At 40.0% G+C, this 18,541-nt stretch overlaps 2 protein-coding genes across 3 annotated transcripts; one reads left to right on the top strand and one right to left on the bottom strand.

Moving 5' to 3' along the window:
- The first annotated feature begins 543 nt into the window (after positions 1-543).
- On the top strand, positions 544-10,093 carry sh3glb1a (SH3-domain GRB2-like endophilin B1a). Its single transcript, XM_054765996.1, has 9 exons — positions 544-751; positions 1,083-1,224; positions 1,645-1,773; positions 1,896-2,029; positions 4,828-4,920; positions 6,795-6,884; positions 7,054-7,154; positions 7,228-7,462; positions 8,222-10,093. Exons 1-9 carry the CDS (start codon positions 689-691, stop codon positions 8,327-8,329), a joined length of 1,095 nt encoding a protein of 364 aa, XP_054621971.1. The 5' UTR covers positions 544-688; the 3' UTR covers positions 8,330-10,093.
- Positions 10,094-12,676: 2,583 nt separating this feature from the next.
- Positions 12,677-18,208, bottom strand: nrros (negative regulator of reactive oxygen species). 2 transcript variants are annotated; one of them, XM_054765994.1, is made up of 3 exons: positions 18,052-18,178; positions 16,786-16,903; positions 12,682-16,019 (listed from the first exon to the last, which is right to left on the bottom strand). In XM_054765994.1, the coding sequence occupies exons 2-3, from the start codon at positions 16,888-16,890 to the stop codon at positions 14,088-14,090; spliced, it is 2,037 nt and encodes a 678-aa protein (XP_054621969.1). In that variant the 5' UTR covers positions 16,891-16,903; positions 18,052-18,178; the 3' UTR covers positions 12,682-14,087. The 2 variants fall into 2 exon arrangements, with proteins under 2 accessions (XP_054621970.1, XP_054621969.1); XM_054765995.1 differs by lacking the exon at positions 16,786-16,903 and having other exon boundaries at positions 12,677-16,019; positions 18,052-18,208.
- Between the last annotated feature and the right edge of the window lie 333 nt (positions 18,209-18,541).

Genomic DNA, 18,541 nt, shown 5'->3' on the forward strand with positions numbered 1-18,541 from the left:
TAATACTGTTATACAGTATTGATATTAATATATAATTGTTTAAAAAATCAGGAAATACATTATTAGAGTACTTGGATGAAAGCCAGTTGTAGTTTTTGCTTTTGTTTAATAATTTTTACAAAAAAAATAATAGAAGTCCAAATAGGTAATATTATTTTTTATAATAGTTATATAATTACATATTGTATCATTAATTAATTATCAATATTTATTATTTGTAAAATTATTTTATAATTGTACTGTTTTTTGCATTATATTTATATATTTTATATTTATGTATTTGTATTTGTTAAATTGTTCACAAATACGTTTGTTGATAAAACTTTAAAATCTTTGTCCTATTCTGACAAAATAAAATAAAAAAAAAAATCTAACACGAACTCAATACTTGGTATCGGTATTTGTGTATTTAATTTTCAGTATCGCCCACCCCAACGATGAGCAAGAGAACAATCCCAAGCGAACAGGAAGCTGTACAAGTTACCCAATGGGCGCATGCGCAGTATCCGCACCCAGCTGGCCAATAGCTAGGGGTGAACCATCTTATCTGTGTTTCATCTTTGTTACGTCCAACAGCTGGGTGGAACTCGGACAAAAACTTGCTTCTGTGACGTTTTCAAAAGAGATGGAAGTTGGACTGTGAAATAATCCCTTCGTTTTATTAAGAGTTTATTACCCGCAGTGTGTCATGGATTTTAATGTCAAGCGGTTGGCTGCGGACGCTGGTACCTTCCTGAGTCGTGCGGTGCAAGTAAGTTTGAACGGGGTTACTGGTGGAGCTTGCTAATTAGCTGCTAGCTTAACCTCAGATAGCGTTGAAAATGTGTCGGTTGTGTTAGTTTGTTACTTTAAACAGCGTTTTCACTTTTGAAATGTGTTTTAATATGTATGACGTTTTAATACGTCAAACAGTCAGAAAGTAGTTCAGTGTCTTTTTGTGTCCATTCTTAAGTAGTTGGTCAGCATAACCATCAATGCAGGCCGCTGAAACGATAACGCTGTCATCATTAACTGGACCTTCTTGCATGTGCACCATCTGTATTAATAATGTCATTTACGGTTACTTTAACTTGTGGAAAAAGTTCACAGAGGAGAAGTTCGGCCAGGCTGAGAAGACGGAGCTGGATGCCCATTTAGAGAATCTGTTGGTCAGAGCTGAGAACACCAAGCAATGGACAGAGAAGATTATGAAACAGACCGAGGTCTTATTGCAGCCCAACCCAAGTAAGACCACACTGTCTGCCTGATTCAGTGGACCACATGCATGAATGCACGAACAAATGAAGAACTTGCACGTTTGCAAGCAGATGGATGGATCTCCAAGATGGTGTTATAAACACATCCATATGCAGGATTGGTGTGTGGCATCTGTCAGCTCAGCTGTGCATTCTCCTAAATTCACACCAAGGTGCTAGATTGCTGCAGCACGCTCACAGACCACCTGGTGGTTACTGTCTTGTCTAACACAGCCGTGAATCAAATCTTTGACTAAAAACTTTAGCATTATTAATTCCTAAACGGCATTTCCATTGACCCAAGTCTCAAGTCAGGCTGAATGTGTTCGCTGTATTGAATTTACTGCCTGTACTTGGCTCCCTTACTGTTGTCTCATGACTTGTAATTGAGTTTTCTTGTAATTTCCAGATGTCCGACTGGAGGAGTTTGTGTATGAGAAACTGGAAAAAAAGGCCCCGACACGAATGAACAACCATGAACTGTTAGGCCAGTCCATGATTGAGTCAGGAAATGAATTTGGGCCCGGGACTGCTTATGGTAAGTATGTACAGTATACCGTATAAACATTGTGTATTATTCAATGGTCAGGCTTGAGTTGCGATTTCTAGATTGTGCCATAATGGGAGTGATGTTTTTGCATGTGCTGCTCACTATTGCAGGAAATGCTTTGATCAAATGCGGCGAGACCCAGAAGCAGATTGGCGGGGCAGAGCGGGAGTTAATTCAAAGTTCTGCCATCAACTTCCTGACACCTTTCAGGAACTTTTTGGAGGGTGACTTCAAAACCATCCTGGTGAGTCCCTCTTTTCCGATGGGCCTCGACTCGGTTTTTTTTTTTGTCTTTTCCTATGAACTATTTGACGTAATGATGTGAAATGTAATTGACAATGCTCATGGTTGTACAACAGCTACACCAGTTTAGTGACTACATTGTACTGACGTGACAGTATTGTCTTATTTAACCAATTTTACTTTGATTTATGTCATCATCATACTCGCAGGCGTTTGGTTTAATTTTTTTTTTGTCCCATTGGAAGTCCTTTTAAACTGCACTGTCTCTAGGAACATTTTGATATTCTTGACTGTCATCCAAGCGTAAAATGAGTTAATTATTGTATACTAAAACTCTAAGAATATATTAGAAAGGAGGGAAAGAAAGGGTAGTCAACTTCATGGCTTGCACTTTTAAACATCCTTAAAGGGACTGTTGCAACTGGATTCAAATAACATTATGTCATTATCATTGTTATTATTATCATTTAATAATAACATGAAAATCTAATAATAATAATGGTAGAGCGCTTGCACAGGCTGGGCCCTAATACAAATATAATTATAATATTGATAATGTAATATAATAAACAAATGTTTTATTACAAATAATAAAATAATTATATATATATTGTTAACAAATATTGTTGTATATTTATAATAAAAAATAATATAAATATAATGTGTATATATTTTATTTTTATCGCATATAATATGTATATATTAGATATAAAATGTTTTTTATTTTATATACACACACACACACACACACACACACACACACACACACACTCGTGACCAAAATTTGGAATTTAATGAGGTGTTTAAGTAGAGCTACAATATGCAAAAACAAGAAGGGGGAGTTAGACAAAACATTTTTTGAAAAAGTTATTCATTGAAAACAACAATTAAACTGAAATAGGCTGTTTTATCAGCTGATCAAAAGTTTGAGACCACAGGCTATAAATGCCAAAATCTGCTCAAAATGTTCATTTTCTGTCAGGCATTCACACTGGCATGCCCTCGTGATGGTAAAGCTAAGAAGCTTTCTCTTTTTGAACGTGGTCGGATTGTGGAGCTCCATAAGAAAGGCCTCTTGTAGCGTGCCATTGCTGCTGAGTTTGGGTGCAGTAAATCAGTCATTCTACATTTTTTGAAAGATCCTGAGCATTATGGAACAAAAAAGTCAAGTGGTAGACCCAAAAAAATCACACCTGCGCTCAGCGGGAGGATCCGATTGGCTGTCCATCAAGACACAGGGCCGTGTTGCACCCACATTAAGGTCCTTACTGGTGCCGACTGCCGCGCAATAACCATCAGACGGCATCTGCAGGAAAAAGGTAAAAAAACAAACAAACAAACAAACAAAGGAATTCAAAGACCTCGTCTCCTTCAACGCCACAAAACTGCCCATTTAGACTTTGCCAGGGAGCATCAAACATGGGCCATTGAAAGGTGGGGAAAAAAAGTTTTATTCTCTGATGAGAAAAAATGTAACCTTGACGGTCCAGATGGCTTCCAACGTTGCTGGCATGACGAGGAGATCCCACCTGAGATGATTTCTACCCGTCACAGTGGAGGAGGTCCATCATGGTCTGCGGTGCTTTTTCATTCAGTGGAACACCGGAGCTTCAGGTGGTGCGGGGTCGTCAAACGGATGCAGATGTTGCAGCGGGAGTCCCTCATGACTGAGGGCCCTCGTCTGTGTGGTAACAGCTGGGTTCTTCAACAGGACAATGCTGCAGTTCACAATGCTCGCTTGACCAAGGACTACTTCAGGGAGAATAACATCACTCTTTTGGACCATCCTGCATGTTCCCCTCATTTAAATCCCATAGAGAACATTTGGGGATGGATGGCAAGGAAAGTTTATAAAAATGGTCATTGGTTCCAGACTGTTGATTCCCTTGGTGAAGCCATCTTCACTACTTGGAGAAATGTTCCCACGAGCCTCCTGGAAACACTCGCATCAAGCATGCCCAAAGCCATTTTTGAAGTGATGAACAAGAACGGTGGAGCTACTCATTACTGAGTCCTATTGACAACATTCTTGTTCTGGTTTGGAGAGTTTTTTTGTTATGTTTTGAGCGATGGTCTTAAACTTTTGATCTGCTGATAAACAACCTATTTTAGTTTTTTGTTTGTTTAAATGATAATATATGTTTATATATATATATATGTGTGTGTGTGTGTGTGTATGTATATGTGTGTATATATATATATATGTGTATTTCTAATAAAAATAATATAAATATATTTTACATGTAATTAATTTAAAAATATAATATTTCATTTATAATAAAAAAAAAGTTGTTAAATAAAAAAAAAACAAAACATATAAGTGACACTACTGGCCAGCATGTGAATAAAATATAAATATAAAAAGTTTTCACAATATCAAATTTGAATAAAAATAGACATTCGGCCCCAATAAGATGACATGCGTTCATGACTGTCTCGTACACACGTGCGTGCCTGTCACACATGCACGAACACTAAAGCAGTCCCAGAGAAGCCATCAACAATTTTACATACAGTGCAGTTGAATGCTTTTACAACTTACAACATCTGGATGATAGTGTCATTCTGAAATCAGCCTTATTGTCTTGTGTAAAAACAGAATTTTGCATTGGATCTCTCATTTGATTTGTGCAGCTGTGCCTAATGCAGTGGTCAGTGAGAGTCACTCAAGAATCCGGTTTCTGTACCCTCATCCAAAACTTGACTGGAAAAACCAAATGTGGCCCTGGTCCCAGCTGCACGAAATGAAAATCGAAGCCTGTGGGTTTATTTTTCCATTTTTCACTCCGTTGCATCCAGAAAGAACGGAAGCTGCTGCAGGTCAAGCGCTTGGACCTGGACGCAGCCAAAACCAGACTGAAGAAGGCCCGCATGGCTGATGCTCGAGCTGCGGTACGTGTATTAAAAAAAAAAAAAATCTCTCACACCTGTTAATGTTTGACTTTTACATACGAGCTTCTTAACATCACACCCACTGCTTCTCTTAAAAATGTGAGGCAACATTGTTTTTAAGGAAGGAAAGCCTCCTGAGCCTGTGCTCCTGTATAAAGTCACATGACTGTCAGGGAGCACATAGGACATGTGTTGCTACTTCCTTTTTCTGCCCAATTGTTTGTTCTGATTAAATCTGATTATTTGTAACTTTTTCTGTTATTGTATGGGGTGGGGGGGAGGTGTGACATCAGTACAGGCAGTGATTGTAATGAGTTATTCCACCTTAATCTAACTGAAGATATGAGACCAGGCACATGCGTGGCGCAAGTGTGCTCGGCAAGTACGCAACAGCTGTAACTGTCGCTCTAACTTCTGCCACTGTTTTTAAATCGCAAAGCAGCAGATGTGAGCAGAGGAAGTGACAGAGGTGAGTGGAATGTTGGAGCCATCTTTCAACAACAAAAAACACACACCCACCAAAGGTCCCCAAGTAATATCATCTACAGTCACACTTGGACCCGCATAGACTCGTTCTACAAGTTGAGTGTGAAAATAAAGACGTCACTCCACTCACATATTATTTTAACACGTTTGTTCCTGATATATAGACAAATGCATGATAACATAGTCTGTTTTGATTGTGTCAGTGTTTCCCACAGGACTGCAATGTATCTGTGGAGATGGGTTGCAGGGGCGGGGCTAGTTTACATCATTGTCCATTGGCTGTGACGCATGTGCGTGTAATTTTTATGGCTGCAACGTCTTTTTACTGCCGCCCGACATTACTCCTGCTCCTTTGTTAGTACGCTAACAGATACTGTTGTTGTGATCACATGGGCGCTATCCAGTCACCGTTGGATAGACATGCTGGGGCCAAGTCTGGAATCGACTACTTGTGTCGGAGTGCCAATATTGGAGATGTGAGATGCAGGCTGATATAAGAATGTTTTTTTGTTTTTTTTGCTAATATGGGCCCGATATTGCATACAAGTACAAAATATTATTCTGTCATCAAATGCAGTGGTAAAACATTTTAGTCTGAATTATTTCTGCCTTGTTTGAAAAATTTAATATATACATTATATTTGAATTAATTTGATTTAATTACATTTGTTTTATTCATTTAATTATTATACACAAACATACTTATTTGTTCATATAAGGCACACAGCAGTGAATGTCTTGCTGTCTGTCTCCTTTCTTGTGCACTGTACTCAGTGTTCACGTGATGAGGTGTCCAAGCGCACTGTGTAACTCTTAAGTGTGAGGCTCGCAGACCCCAACGTAGTCGACGCTGTTTATTTTAAAATGTCTGCGTCTTCTATGCATATAAATTGAATACTATTATAAAGAATTGCAACAAATATACATGCATAGAATAAAGTGTCAGTTAAGATGTAGTCTTAAATCGGCATGTGCAGGTTAGCTGTAATACCGCATTTGTTAAATGGTCAGATGTTATTTATTAAATAAACACAGAATGATATCAGAACATTAAAACACTATGCACACATAGGAGAGGCCATAAATGCTTCAAATATGTCTGTTAGTAAAAGGTTTCAAAATAATAAACATGTTAAACAATTTTTAACAGCGCAGAATCTATCTGTGGTGGTCTAAATGTATTTTTGGCATGCCAAAACGAATTGATGATGGGGAACACTGTCATGCCTGGCAGCATACTCTCTCTTGTATCTTGATTACATAAGTACAACAACAAGTGTGTCCCTTTGGTGTGCAGTGCCAGTGATACCATGTAACGCACTTAACACAATCTTCCCATCTTTTTCTAAAAATCACCTTTTTTTTCTGTCTCTCTTGACCTCCCACAGGCAGAACAGGAGTTGAGGATGACTCAGAGTGAGTTTGACCGGCAGGCTGAGATCACCCGACTGCTGCTGGAAGGCGTCAGCAGCACGCATGTATGTACCCCGGCTTGCAGATACACAACGTGTCACCACACACACACACACACACACACACACACACACACACTCAGTCACGCAACATACTTCACTAGCACCCACAAAGAGAAAAAAAGTTTAGCATGATGTGATATTCTCACATTTCGTTCTTGTGTGTGGGGGGCAGGCACACCACCTCCGCTGCTTGAATGACTTTGTGGAGGCTCAGACGACGTACTACGCACAATGCTACCAGTACATGGTGGATCTGCAAAAGCAGCTGGGCAGGTAAAGTAATACTCTTACCATATCATATACCCTTCTTTGCATCTTGACACCTTTTTCTCGCCCCTCCTTTCAGTTTTCCTTCGTCATTCTCCAACAACAACCAGTTGGCCGTGTCGGAGGGGGCCAGCATCTCGGTGCCCACCATACCGGTGTCGGCATCCCTGCCCAGCCCGTCCAGCGTCCGCGGGGGCTCGGCCACGTCGGGCGGCTTCAGCGAATTGCGCACCTCTAGCGGCAGCCGCAAAGCGAGGGTGCTTTACGACTACGACGCTGCAAGCAGCAGCGAGCTTTCCCTGCTGGCTGATGAGGTGAGATCTTGTTGTGGATATTCACCATATCTTTAGCGCTGCCAAGGTGAGCCCAAGTGTTTTGGATCCAGGGACTCATTTTATTTTTTGTTTTCAGTAGTTTTTCCACAACACTTTGGTAGGAGTGGCGCTTAAGCACAAGATGAATACCTTCAAATTTGGTGCATATTCAAATTGTGAGATGGCATTTTTTTAGACAGTTTCACAGTACAGTACCGTGGCACCTGGCTTTTTGTCATTCATTTGTTCCAAAAGGGCCGACGAAACAGAGAGTGACAGAATATATAACCCCAGAAAAACAAATTTGCATATAATGTTTTTTGGAAACAGTCATCCCTTGTTCATCGTGGTTAATTGGTTACAGACCTCACTGTGACAAGTGAATTTCCACGAAGTAGGATTCCTTATTTAATTGAATATCTGCGTAGTTAGAGCACAGAAAACCTGTTTACAACTTTCTAAACATGCTTTTTAACATTATTAGAGCTCTTGACATGAAATAACACCCCGATAGTCACCTTTATACTCCTTTTACCCAATATAGTAGGCATTATAAGACATAAAATAAGACATACATCAGAGGGAGGGTGTGTTCAGACTTGAGGCGGGTTACGGCTGCAACAGTAGCCTGTGTTAGGGATTATTGTGCCTATGTAGCCATTTTTATGCTTGAGAATGCTTCATTTAGGCCAAAAATGTGTCAGATTTGCTTACATATGGCTGCCGCTTCAATGCAATGAACAGTCTTTGTGTTCGTAGGTTATCGCAGTCAGCAGCGTCCCGGGCATGGATTCAGACTGGCTGATGGGTGAGCGAGGCAACCAAAAGGGCAAAGTGCCAATCACCTACCTGGAGCTACTTAACTGAGACTCAGACGCAGCCCCTTCAGGTGTGATCTTTTGTCGTGCGGGGGCCCATCACGGGCCATTTCAAAAACTTACCATACCTTTTTTGTATTTTTTGATGTGATGTGTCAGAACATTTCCCAGACTTTTCCATACATTTGTTTTTGTTTACATTATCTCAGATGGTTGCCTTAAGGTTTTTCTGCTAGCAGAAAGTATATTGGCCTTCATTTGTTTTGTTTTTTTATGCACTTCACCTTGAATTGCAGAGTGATGCTGATTATTTTAAGTTGTACCTTATTGGGTAACCTAAACATGAATAGGCTCTTACCAGTGTCATCCATACATGCAACTTAAGTAGTTAAAAAAAACTGTTTTGGTGACTGATGACCTGAGGTTAGTAGTTTATTATGGTAAATAAAAAAAATATATATATTTTTTGGAAATGTTTTGCACCAACACCAACAGTATTGAGATGGTCAATTCTTTCTCCCTCTTTTTGTATTGAATCCTGTTTTATGTTTTAAATTATTGCTCATTGGAAACTTCAATTTTACATCTTGGTAGGAAATTGTCAACCAAAACGTTATTCCTGAGTGTGTTGTTGGAAAATGCTCAGTGATTTTGATCTCATGAGTTTACCCTGCATCAGAATTGCATCCCAATGTAAAATAAATAAAAATGCTGTCTTTACAATGTGGGAGTATATCACGACACTTCCTGCTTTATGAGAGATTGGTGAAATGGAGACATTAAAACAATGAATCAAAACCACAGTAGAAGGTTTTATTTATACTAACACATTCAGATGTATAAAAACACTACTAACACGTGTGATGCAAGCCTAAGCAGCCAGCAGGTGGCAGAAGGGTACTGCACAACAATATGGCATTCACTATAAAGCTGTACCAACATTGCTAAACTTGAACCCACACTGCGGCCTTACTTTGTGTGAAGAGTCCTTGTTTTTTTGTATCGTGAACGTAAGCAAACATTCATGTGTGTCTTGCTGAAGCTTGTGCTTACAGGAGAAGCCTTGGAGAAGATGTGAGGCTCCCTTCTTGTGTTTAAGCCTCCTAATGTGCGACCCCTCTGGAGCTTCACACATATCATGCCCACAGCTGTGAGTACAAACGCACACGCACACAGGCCCAGAAAAGCATTCAAACCCTGACCCACTTTGAAAGACCTGTTTTATTGGAGCCCAGAAAGCTCGGCGGCGGCTTCTAATGAGAAGATTGTGTCATGATGTGAAACGTGTTAGCTTCACAATGCCTGTCCGGTCGTCACCGGTCATGTTTAGCAGGAAGAATGAAGAGGAAGTGGGGCATTGTAAACTGCACGTTGGCTTCCAATGAAGCTCAGTTCGTGTCAGCTTGAGTCTTAACTTTCCAGCACCTGAATGGGGGCGGGAGTGCATTTCACCTGCAGAGGTAAATTCTTAAAACAGCCAGCCTCTTTATACTTCTTTGACATGTTGGAAATAATAATGTGGACAAAGGTATTGACCTACGCCTCTGAAAGGAGAAAAAGTTACTTTAAAATCCTGGTATACTAATCAAATAATGGTAGAAATTAGAAAAACTGGACCGTAAGAAAACAGCAGCTCTCTGCTCAAGTCTTATTAGACAAAGTATAAATAACCAGAACAATATGTTCAAACCTGTTCCACAGTGGTCTGCATACAAAAAAATGTAAAGGATTGATAGATATTTTTAGGTATTTTTTAATTTAGTAAACAGGCTAAAAAGCTGTATTGAAAGACAAAGCTTTGTTTTATTACATATTTGTTATTGGTATCAACATTTCATCTTCTCTTTACATTGTGCCTTTTTTGTAATATTTTTCCCATTTTTGCTGGGTTGTTTGGTTTAATTGTGTTTTTACAATGTGCCGCAGGCCAAAAAATAAACAAGCTGCAGGACGCAAATGGCCCCCAGGCCGCACATTGGACACCTTTGATGTACATTATGACAATATTACTTCAAACAATGATGAAAACCAGCCCATTATCATCACTTTCTTAAAAAAAAAAAAAAAAAAGATGGCCAGGTTGTGAAAATAGGACATGTCCTGGGAAAACAGGATGTGCGTTTACCATAGCTTGCAGTCCCTTTAATGAATGGTTTAAATCTGAAACTTGTCATACCATGCCCTGGGAAATCAGGACGTTTGGTCTCCCTCACATCGAGTCCCTTTTATGAATCGATTAAATCTGAATCTTGTTCTGTCATACCATGTCCTGGGAAAACAGGATGTTTGGTCATACAGTCCCTTCAATAAATCCATTCAATCTGAATCTTGGTCTTTGGATGTTTGGTCACCGCAGCTCACCGTCTTGTTCATGAATCGATTCAATCTGAATCATGTTCTTTTTCATACCAGGACATTTGGGGCAATTGTATGCTTCTAACTTTATGGGGAGTGTTTGTGATAGACACAAATGGTTCTATCTGGTCTCATGAAGTATTGTTGGATGTTAGTGGGGTTTTTTCATACTTCAGATCCCTGACTTCAAGCCCTTGAAACACCTTTGGGATAACCCTCAGGTCCAACATGAGTGACTTGTTACCACACAAGTGGAGACAGTTTTCCCAAAGACTCACTCCAGAAATTTAGCAGGAAGTCTTCCCAATGGAGTGAAACCTGCATTGACACCATATTTTCTTCCAGGTTCATTTCCTGGAAGTGAATTGTCCCAATACATTTCTTATTGAACTCTGCAGTGTTGAAGGCACGTCATGTTCATCTAACATCGTCTAAATAAATGGCATGGTTTACGCAATCATCCCACCCAGAGTCAGCAACTTGACATCAGGCAGTTCCTATTTCTACACAAAGTCTTGTCAAAAATGTTCTATATGGGAGATCAATGTGGCTTGTATTTTTGGTTTTATTGAAGATGAGATGAGAAGATGAGTAATTCAATCGCGTGTCAAGTAAATAAGCACATGGCTAAGTTGTTTTATGATTGCTTTGGTTATTGACCATCTATTAGGACTCTGGATGGAATTTGCCTGCAAGAAAGACGCCATGCTTGTTGGGTAATTTACATGATGCCTCTTATCGCTTTGGTGAAACTGCCGAAATTTCCCTGCCGCGTTGCTTAAAAACCTAATCTCATACAGCTGAGTAATCAAATCAGTCCGAATCTGTTTTGCTTCTGCAATTGCTGTTCTGTTAACATCCGTCCTTAGCCAATACTTGCCCAATGTGATTGGATGTCTCATCTGTTAACAGAAAAATCTCTAGCTGCCTTGTAGTTAACCAGGCCTCCAATCAATACAAGAACTTTAAAAAAATGCAAATTTACAATGATAGTTTTAGTTATCCTTTTTTTTCCATGCTGATGTTGCTTGTCTACAAACACAATAGGGCACATCCCACTGCAAAAGTGAGCATTATTGTCTTTATAAATGCAGCATTTTTGGATGCAAGTCTTGTATTGGATCTTATTTGAAGCTTCAAGATCGATACTGTATAGGCCTACAGGACGATACCGCTGCGCTATCAAAGAGATGCAAATGTGTAAATGTTTTTTTTTTTTTTTGCTATGATGAGCCTTCTCTCCGGTTTCTATTTCCAACCACCGTGACCTTAAGCATCACCACAGCGGTATGTTGGTTACCATCTGGTTAACTTCTTGCACTCTGCAGCAACAAATCTTATCAGCCTTCCCGCTCGTCAGTGACTTTACTCATTAATAATACACATCCATTTACAGCACGTCCCATGTGCTTTTGTATTTGCATGATACATAGCCGCCAGCCGCTGCCTTTCTCCGTACCCCCGTACGTCGAGCAAGTACGATGATGATAAGCGTCCACAAAAGTGCAACGACCTGTTGCATTGTCGCATCCGTGCTCCATTTGCCCTCCATCCAGTAGGAAGGAAGCGCTCCCCTTTTGAGATACGGAACTGGGCAGTTGCTGCACATTTGAGCAAAACAGGAAATTTCACGTTTCCTCTGCTGCTTATAGCAGAAGCTTGCATCTCAGTGACTTCTGCATGTGTTCACTCAAGAAGGCGCACACAACCGCACGCCGTTCACACAGCCACAATTTTTACATGAGCGTACCAAGAAGGTCTTGAGTTGAACCGCACGTATTATTGACATTAGGTGTGAATGCTGAAATGGAGAATTACTAAATGAAGACGATGTACTGTATATCACTATACATATACTGCTGTATACCTCGCTCTCACCCATGAGATTGGTCGCCTGGTGCTACGGTATGATCTTACAACAGTGCTTTGTCATCTTTAGAAAATAAACCACTACCACATCAAATGCCATCTTAGGAAATGACTTTGAGATTTGGACATTGTACATTATTTTTCGGTTGATCAATAAGTTTGCTTGACTCTGCATTCACAACAAAGACTTTGATAAGACAGTTTAGCAAAATGTTTATTCTTGACATTCACAGTTTGATTTTTCATATCCAAAATATCACAGGTTTATGTATACTTTGTAGAGACGTACAAACCTTTTCCAGAAAAATTGAAACGATTCGCGAGCCAATCTAATGTACAGCTCTGGAAAAATCTAAGAGACCTTCTGAAATTTGGGCTGGTGGAGAGCACGCTGGGAGTCAGGAAATCTGCGGTTAAAAATCAGGGTTATTCCACCAAATATTCTGAACTTTATGTTCTTTTATTACTACAGTGGAACCTGGGTTAGCGTGTTTTTCAGTTTGCCTCGGTTTGTGTACATTTTCCGGTAGGCGTACGATATGGCACGCATCTTGTGTTACTAATACCCGGCGTGAGTCCAACTGTGTTCTTAATGTATTTTTATCACAAAACATCCTTGTTAGCAGCCTATTAGCTTGCAAATACATGGAAACAATAAGCAGAAGACAGCTCTGTCGCCCGCCTATGATGTCATCAGAGGTTGATTCTGTAATATATACAGTATATAAAAAAGTGTTTTGTGTTAACATTTTTAGCTTTCAGGAATTCAGGACTAATATGGAATTACATTAATATGGGAAACATTTATTTGGTTAGAGTACGTTTCGTTTACAATTGGACCTTCAGTAACGGATGAATGACACTAACCAGCGTTCCACTGTATTAGGAATTTTAAAAATGAATATGCAAGGAAAGGAGTTCTTTTGTTGTGTTTTGACCATTTTTCATTTTCTGCAAATAAATGTTCTAAATTACTTCTATTTGTAATTTGGCAGTAATGTTGTCAGTAGTGTTATCAGAATAAAACATTGCTTCTCAAAGACAATAAAATCAGAGAAAATTATAATTTTGCAGTAGGGCTGCAACTAACGATCATATTCTTTGTCGATTAATCTAAAGCTTATTGTTTCCATTAATTGAGTAATTTGTTTGGCCCCAGACGGACCTAATCAATAACAACCAAACACATGGTTTGGTCCGCAAAGATGTGCGTTCATGGAAGACTAAGGAGAGCACAATTAAGAGGCTGAAATCAGGATATTTACATTTTTAAATTAAAAAACGATGACTCCAGCACCAAAATAGTTGTTGATTAATTGGATAATTGATTAATCATTGACTAATTGTTGCAGCTCATGTCTCTTTGATTTTTCCAGAGCGGTAGGTCAGCTTACGCATGCTTAGATTTGCTAACTTTTTCTGAATTTTTTTCTATGGGTGTGCCATCATCTTGTGGGACCTATTTAGTTTGAATTTTACAACGTGTCGTAGACCAATTTAAAAAAAAAAAAAAAAAAAAAAAAAAGAGCTGTGGGCCACAAATGGCCCCTGGTTCGCACTTTGGACACCCCTGCTTTGGCGCATCAATAGGATGTAGGCTTGAAACATTTATTTTTGATGGACTTGTGTATCACTTTGGGCTTCAGTGTAAGGAACACAATAATTAAAATGCCCACCAAAGAAACGCAAATGGAAGCAAAAAGGATAATGTACCAAAATATTGATTCCCCATTTTCCTCTTGACAGAGAAATAACCGGGAATGTAGGATGCTGTGTGTTTGGAAGAGATCTGTACACTCCATGTCCGACTGTCCGACCACATGGATCGTCTTTGTTGTTTCAAATGTCCGAAACCATTCTGTCTGGCAGCAGTTGAATGGATTTCCTGTGAGGAAAACCGTGTGAAGTTTTGGAGCTAATGTGTTGGCCTGAGCTGAGGGAATAGTGGACAGCTTGTTGTCCCTCAGATCAAGCAGTTTTAGGTCAAGATTTAAGATCGATGCTGGAAGACGCAGGAGAGAATTGCGTGAAATATTCAGAGACTTCAGATTCTGAAAATCGGAGAAGTCAAAGTCCCCAATGTGTGTGTTTCCCAAACCTAAGTGCTGTAATGTGCTGCTCAGACTTTGTATTGATCGTTGGCCACTTAGCATAGGGTTGTCCGATAGGTCTAAATGTGTGAGAGACAGGCCAGAGAATGCAGTCGGTGGAATCATTCCAAGGTTGCATCCCTTCAGGTAAAGCTGCCTTAAGGACACAGTGGTTTTCAAGTCCATTCCAGAGCCTGTGCTGGCCTCAGCTTCCTCAGGAAGACAGATGCCTATGTTGTTGTAACTCAGGTCCACTGATCGAAGGCTTGGCAATGTTAAAAATAGTCCAGAAGATATGCAGTCAAGATCATTGAGGCTGAGGTTCAGGTATGTCAGATTACCAAGAGTTACCAGTGTAACGTCATCTGCTACGATCTCCTTCAGCCTGTTGTTGCTGACATCCAACTCGTACAAGCTGCCAGAGAATTGCTCCAAAGTCAGATTCAAACTTTCGAGACAGTTTGTGCACAGCCGGAGCCGAGACAGGGACGGCATTTTCCGGATGAATCCCTGCGGGAAATACCACAGCTGATTTCCTCGCAGGTCCAACGTCTCAAGCGAGGAGATGTCACCGTGAAGGTTGTCGTCCCACAGCTTCGCCGTTATATTTGTAGTGTTCCTCAGGTTGTAGAACTCGACTGTCTCAGGGAAGGTGACGTTGTCCTCCAGGCGCTCGTAGAAACTCACCCTGTTGTAGGACAGGTAAAGATTCCGTAAGCGGCTTGTGTTGGGTAAGAACGGGAAGAAGAGCAGCTTGTTGTGCGACAGATCGAGCGTCTCTATTTGGAAGGTGTCGTTGATGTCCTCCCGGGAGATGAACCACTCTATGAAGTTGTGGCTGGCGTTGAGGACCACCAGCTGAGTCATGTGGAAGTCAGTCAGGCAAGGCAGATAATTGAGGGCCAAGTTGAGACGCTGTAGTTTGGGAGTGCCGTCAAAGGCGTTGTCGATCTCAAACAGGAGGTTCCTCTGCAGGTCCAACTCTTTGAGCAGGTGGAGATGCCCGAATGAGGTCTCATCTATGCGTCGCAAGAGGTTTCCAGAAAGATTCAGGTACTCCAGGGATGTTAGATTTTGAAGGAGAACGGCAGCAATTTCTTCATCCAGTGTATTCTCTGAAAGATCTAAAGATCTGAGCTTGGGTAGCGTCTTTAGAGCATTGCCAGTTTCTTGGTAGCTGACGTATAAATTATTATTGGCAAAATTCAGACTTTTTAACAATTTGGAGTGCTGAAAAGTGTTAGACTCCAATTTCTCCAGGTGATTGCAGGCCAAACTGAGGGTAGCGAGTGAGGGGTATTGAAGACAGTCGTCCTGTAGTGTCTTAATGAGGTTAGAATTGAGCTGGAGCTCCTCAGTGCTGCCTGGTAGTCCCACAGGAACAGACGTGAGGTTGCTATTGTTGCAGAGAGCCGTTCTTTGTGTCTGTGGAGAGAACATACAATACTTTTAGGCTGGCTAGTGTCTCTGTTGGCTCGAATGCATCCATTACACAACCAGGCTGACTTGGTGCTCTGTGCTTCACAATGCGCATTTGCCTAAAATGCACCCCCCATGGGTCATGGTGTAGGGAGGGGCGGCCCTGCTCTAACGTCCGAGCAGAGCACAAGTCAGTAGCATTTTGATAAGTTGTTACTTTTATTTTCCGAATTGGTTTTCTTGACACATATTACTTGGATCCACAGCAGGAATGGCCAAAGTGCGGGCCTGGGACTCATTGTAGAAATGAAATTGATCAAAAAACCCAGGGGGGAAATTGGGAAAAATAGAGCAAACAGCCGCAATGTAAAGAGAAAAAGCTGAAATGTAGATAAATAATAAATAATAACCTATACTCTATATGTCTGTTTTTTCCTCACCTTTTTACAAAATTGTAAATAATATGTAAAATATTGATGTATTTATCTAATATCTTTAAGTAACGTAAGTTTGGACACCTCAATGGACAGTTTATAGACCACATATTGCAATACTTATTAGTAGTAATAGTAATTTGCAAGTTAATTACACATTTATGAGGTTATGGTTCAGTGACAGTGTTCTCAATGGTTACACTTTAAAACTAATTATGTCCAGATTGAAAGGTTTGTCTACACAGGTGTCAGTTAGTATTTGTAATAGCGACTAAAAGGTATTTTTCTTTGAACGTACAACTTGTTTGATTTTTAAAAAGAGCAGTAGAGTATTTTACCAGCCGGCACGGGCGCTGTTGCGGATGACCGGAGGCTGGTGTGGGGACGATCCACAGGGATAGCAGCATCAGCAAGCGACACAGCAAAGGGCCGTGAACTGACATTTTAACATCCTCACTGTTCAGGGAAAAGAGACGAGGAGGTGAGATCACACAGAACAATATCAAATTGATCCGACGTATGACGGCTGGCGTCACGAAACTTTCAGATTAAAGGCACAATCTTTTAACACACACACATACACACACACAAAAAATCTAGTTTATTGTTGTGTAACAACTGAAAAGTTTTGTCATGGTAGCCTGTATTTCTATTCTGATTTAAAATTGTTGAAGAAACGTGAGCATGAGCTTACTGGTTTACTAGTTTGAACTCGAAAAAAATGTTTTTCCATACATTGTGAAGCCAGAGTGGTTTCTGTTACATTTGTTAAACATAGCTTTCTTTTTATATGTTAAACAATCCAAAATGGTATATAATTGTATCTACACAAATACACTCCAGTTAAATGTACTGAATGATGATACTGTGAATGTCCTTTAAGTTGTGTAGAAATACAATAATATATATAATATATAAATGTTTGATAAAATGTTATTATTTATGTTTAATAATTGTGTTTATATATGTGCAGTCCTTTAAGTTGCGTATAAATAAAAATATATTACCATTTTCTTGTCGTTGATTGTCTTTCAATTACAGATGATCAAATAAACGTTAGTGATATACAGATGTATCTCAATAAATTAGAATATAAGTTTCTATAATACATATTTTTTCATGTATACACATGTTTTAATATATTTTATTCACAAAGTCTTAAGTTGTGTATAAATTAAAAAAGATATTACCATTTTCTCTTAGATTATACAGTATATTGTCTGTCAGTTACAGAACAAATAAACATCAGCGTGATATCCAGACGCATCTCAATAAATTGGAATATAAGTTTCTAATGTGGTGTTATTTTTGTATACATATCATATTTTTATTTTATGTGCAAGTTAAATCCTTTAAGGCATCTCAATAAATTCTATTATACTGTAGTTTGTTTCAGTAGATGAGTTGAAAATTAAAGTGTCGCCTACTTACAGTGAAATACTTCAGGAATGTATTTCTTGAAATATATTATCTTACAGAAGTCGACTACTGTAAACTACCTGATGTTGTACTTTATTGTGTTTGTATGTGTGATGAATATAAGATAATAAGTCCTTCTGCCTTTTGCTGCTTTTGCAGCATGGGTGCAGAGTGCATCAACTTACAGCGGCGGTTAGGTGTGGATTCCCCAAGCCACTGACGCCTGCTCCCACGACCATGTCACCGCCTCGCTCGCTTGCTCGGTCGCTCGCCGCCGTGTGTGTGTTCTCATGCGTTCAAGTTCATGTGCCGTCCTCGGATGAAGCACTGACACCTCTCTCTTACTATTCACGGAAGCAGGCAGCCAACGGAAACTGAGTCACATGGACTGGAGCTGCAATCAGAGAGAGGTTCTCAAGCTTGAGGGTGGGGGCCACAGGAAGGCAAGTTGCTCAACTTTTTCTTCTTCTCACCCTCCCTCACCGTGGCACAGGCGTGATATCGATGTTAGTGGGTTGAGAGCGCAACTGCCACCGCAAAAACCCTGGCGGAACACTCCCCTCACACTCTTGGCCTGCTGTGATCAGCAGACATACTGGAGAGGAAACCAGTCAACGTACACACCCTTCCTGCCCACTTTGTGGCTACTACAGTCATCTGCATAAAACCTTTAAG

The sequence above is a fragment of the Dunckerocampus dactyliophorus genome, chromosome 21, assembly GCF_027744805.1.
Source record: "Dunckerocampus dactyliophorus isolate RoL2022-P2 chromosome 21, RoL_Ddac_1.1, whole genome shotgun sequence".
Lineage (NCBI taxonomy): Eukaryota > Metazoa > Chordata > Actinopteri > Syngnathiformes > Syngnathidae > Dunckerocampus > Dunckerocampus dactyliophorus.

Excerpts from the sequence above, each read along its gene's own strand:
- sh3glb1a (XM_054765996.1), top strand. The coding sequence starts at position 689 with ATGGATTTTAATGTCAAGCGGTTGGCTGCGGACGCTGGTACCTTCCTG. Across the intron at positions 1,774-1,895 it reads TGGGCCCGGGACTGCTTATG|GAAATGCTTTGATCAAATGC; the intron begins GTAAGTATGTAC and ends TCACTATTGCAG. Across the intron at positions 4,921-6,794 it reads TGGCTGATGCTCGAGCTGCG|GCAGAACAGGAGTTGAGGAT; the intron begins GTACGTGTATTA and ends GACCTCCCACAG.
- nrros (XM_054765994.1), bottom strand. The coding sequence starts at position 16,890 with ATGTCAGTTCACGGCCCTTTGCTGTGTCGCTTGCTGATGCTGCTATCC. Across the intron at positions 16,020-16,785 it reads AACAGCGCCCGTGCCGGCTG|ACACAAAGAACGGCTCTCTG; the intron begins GTAAAATACTCT and ends TTCTCTCCACAG.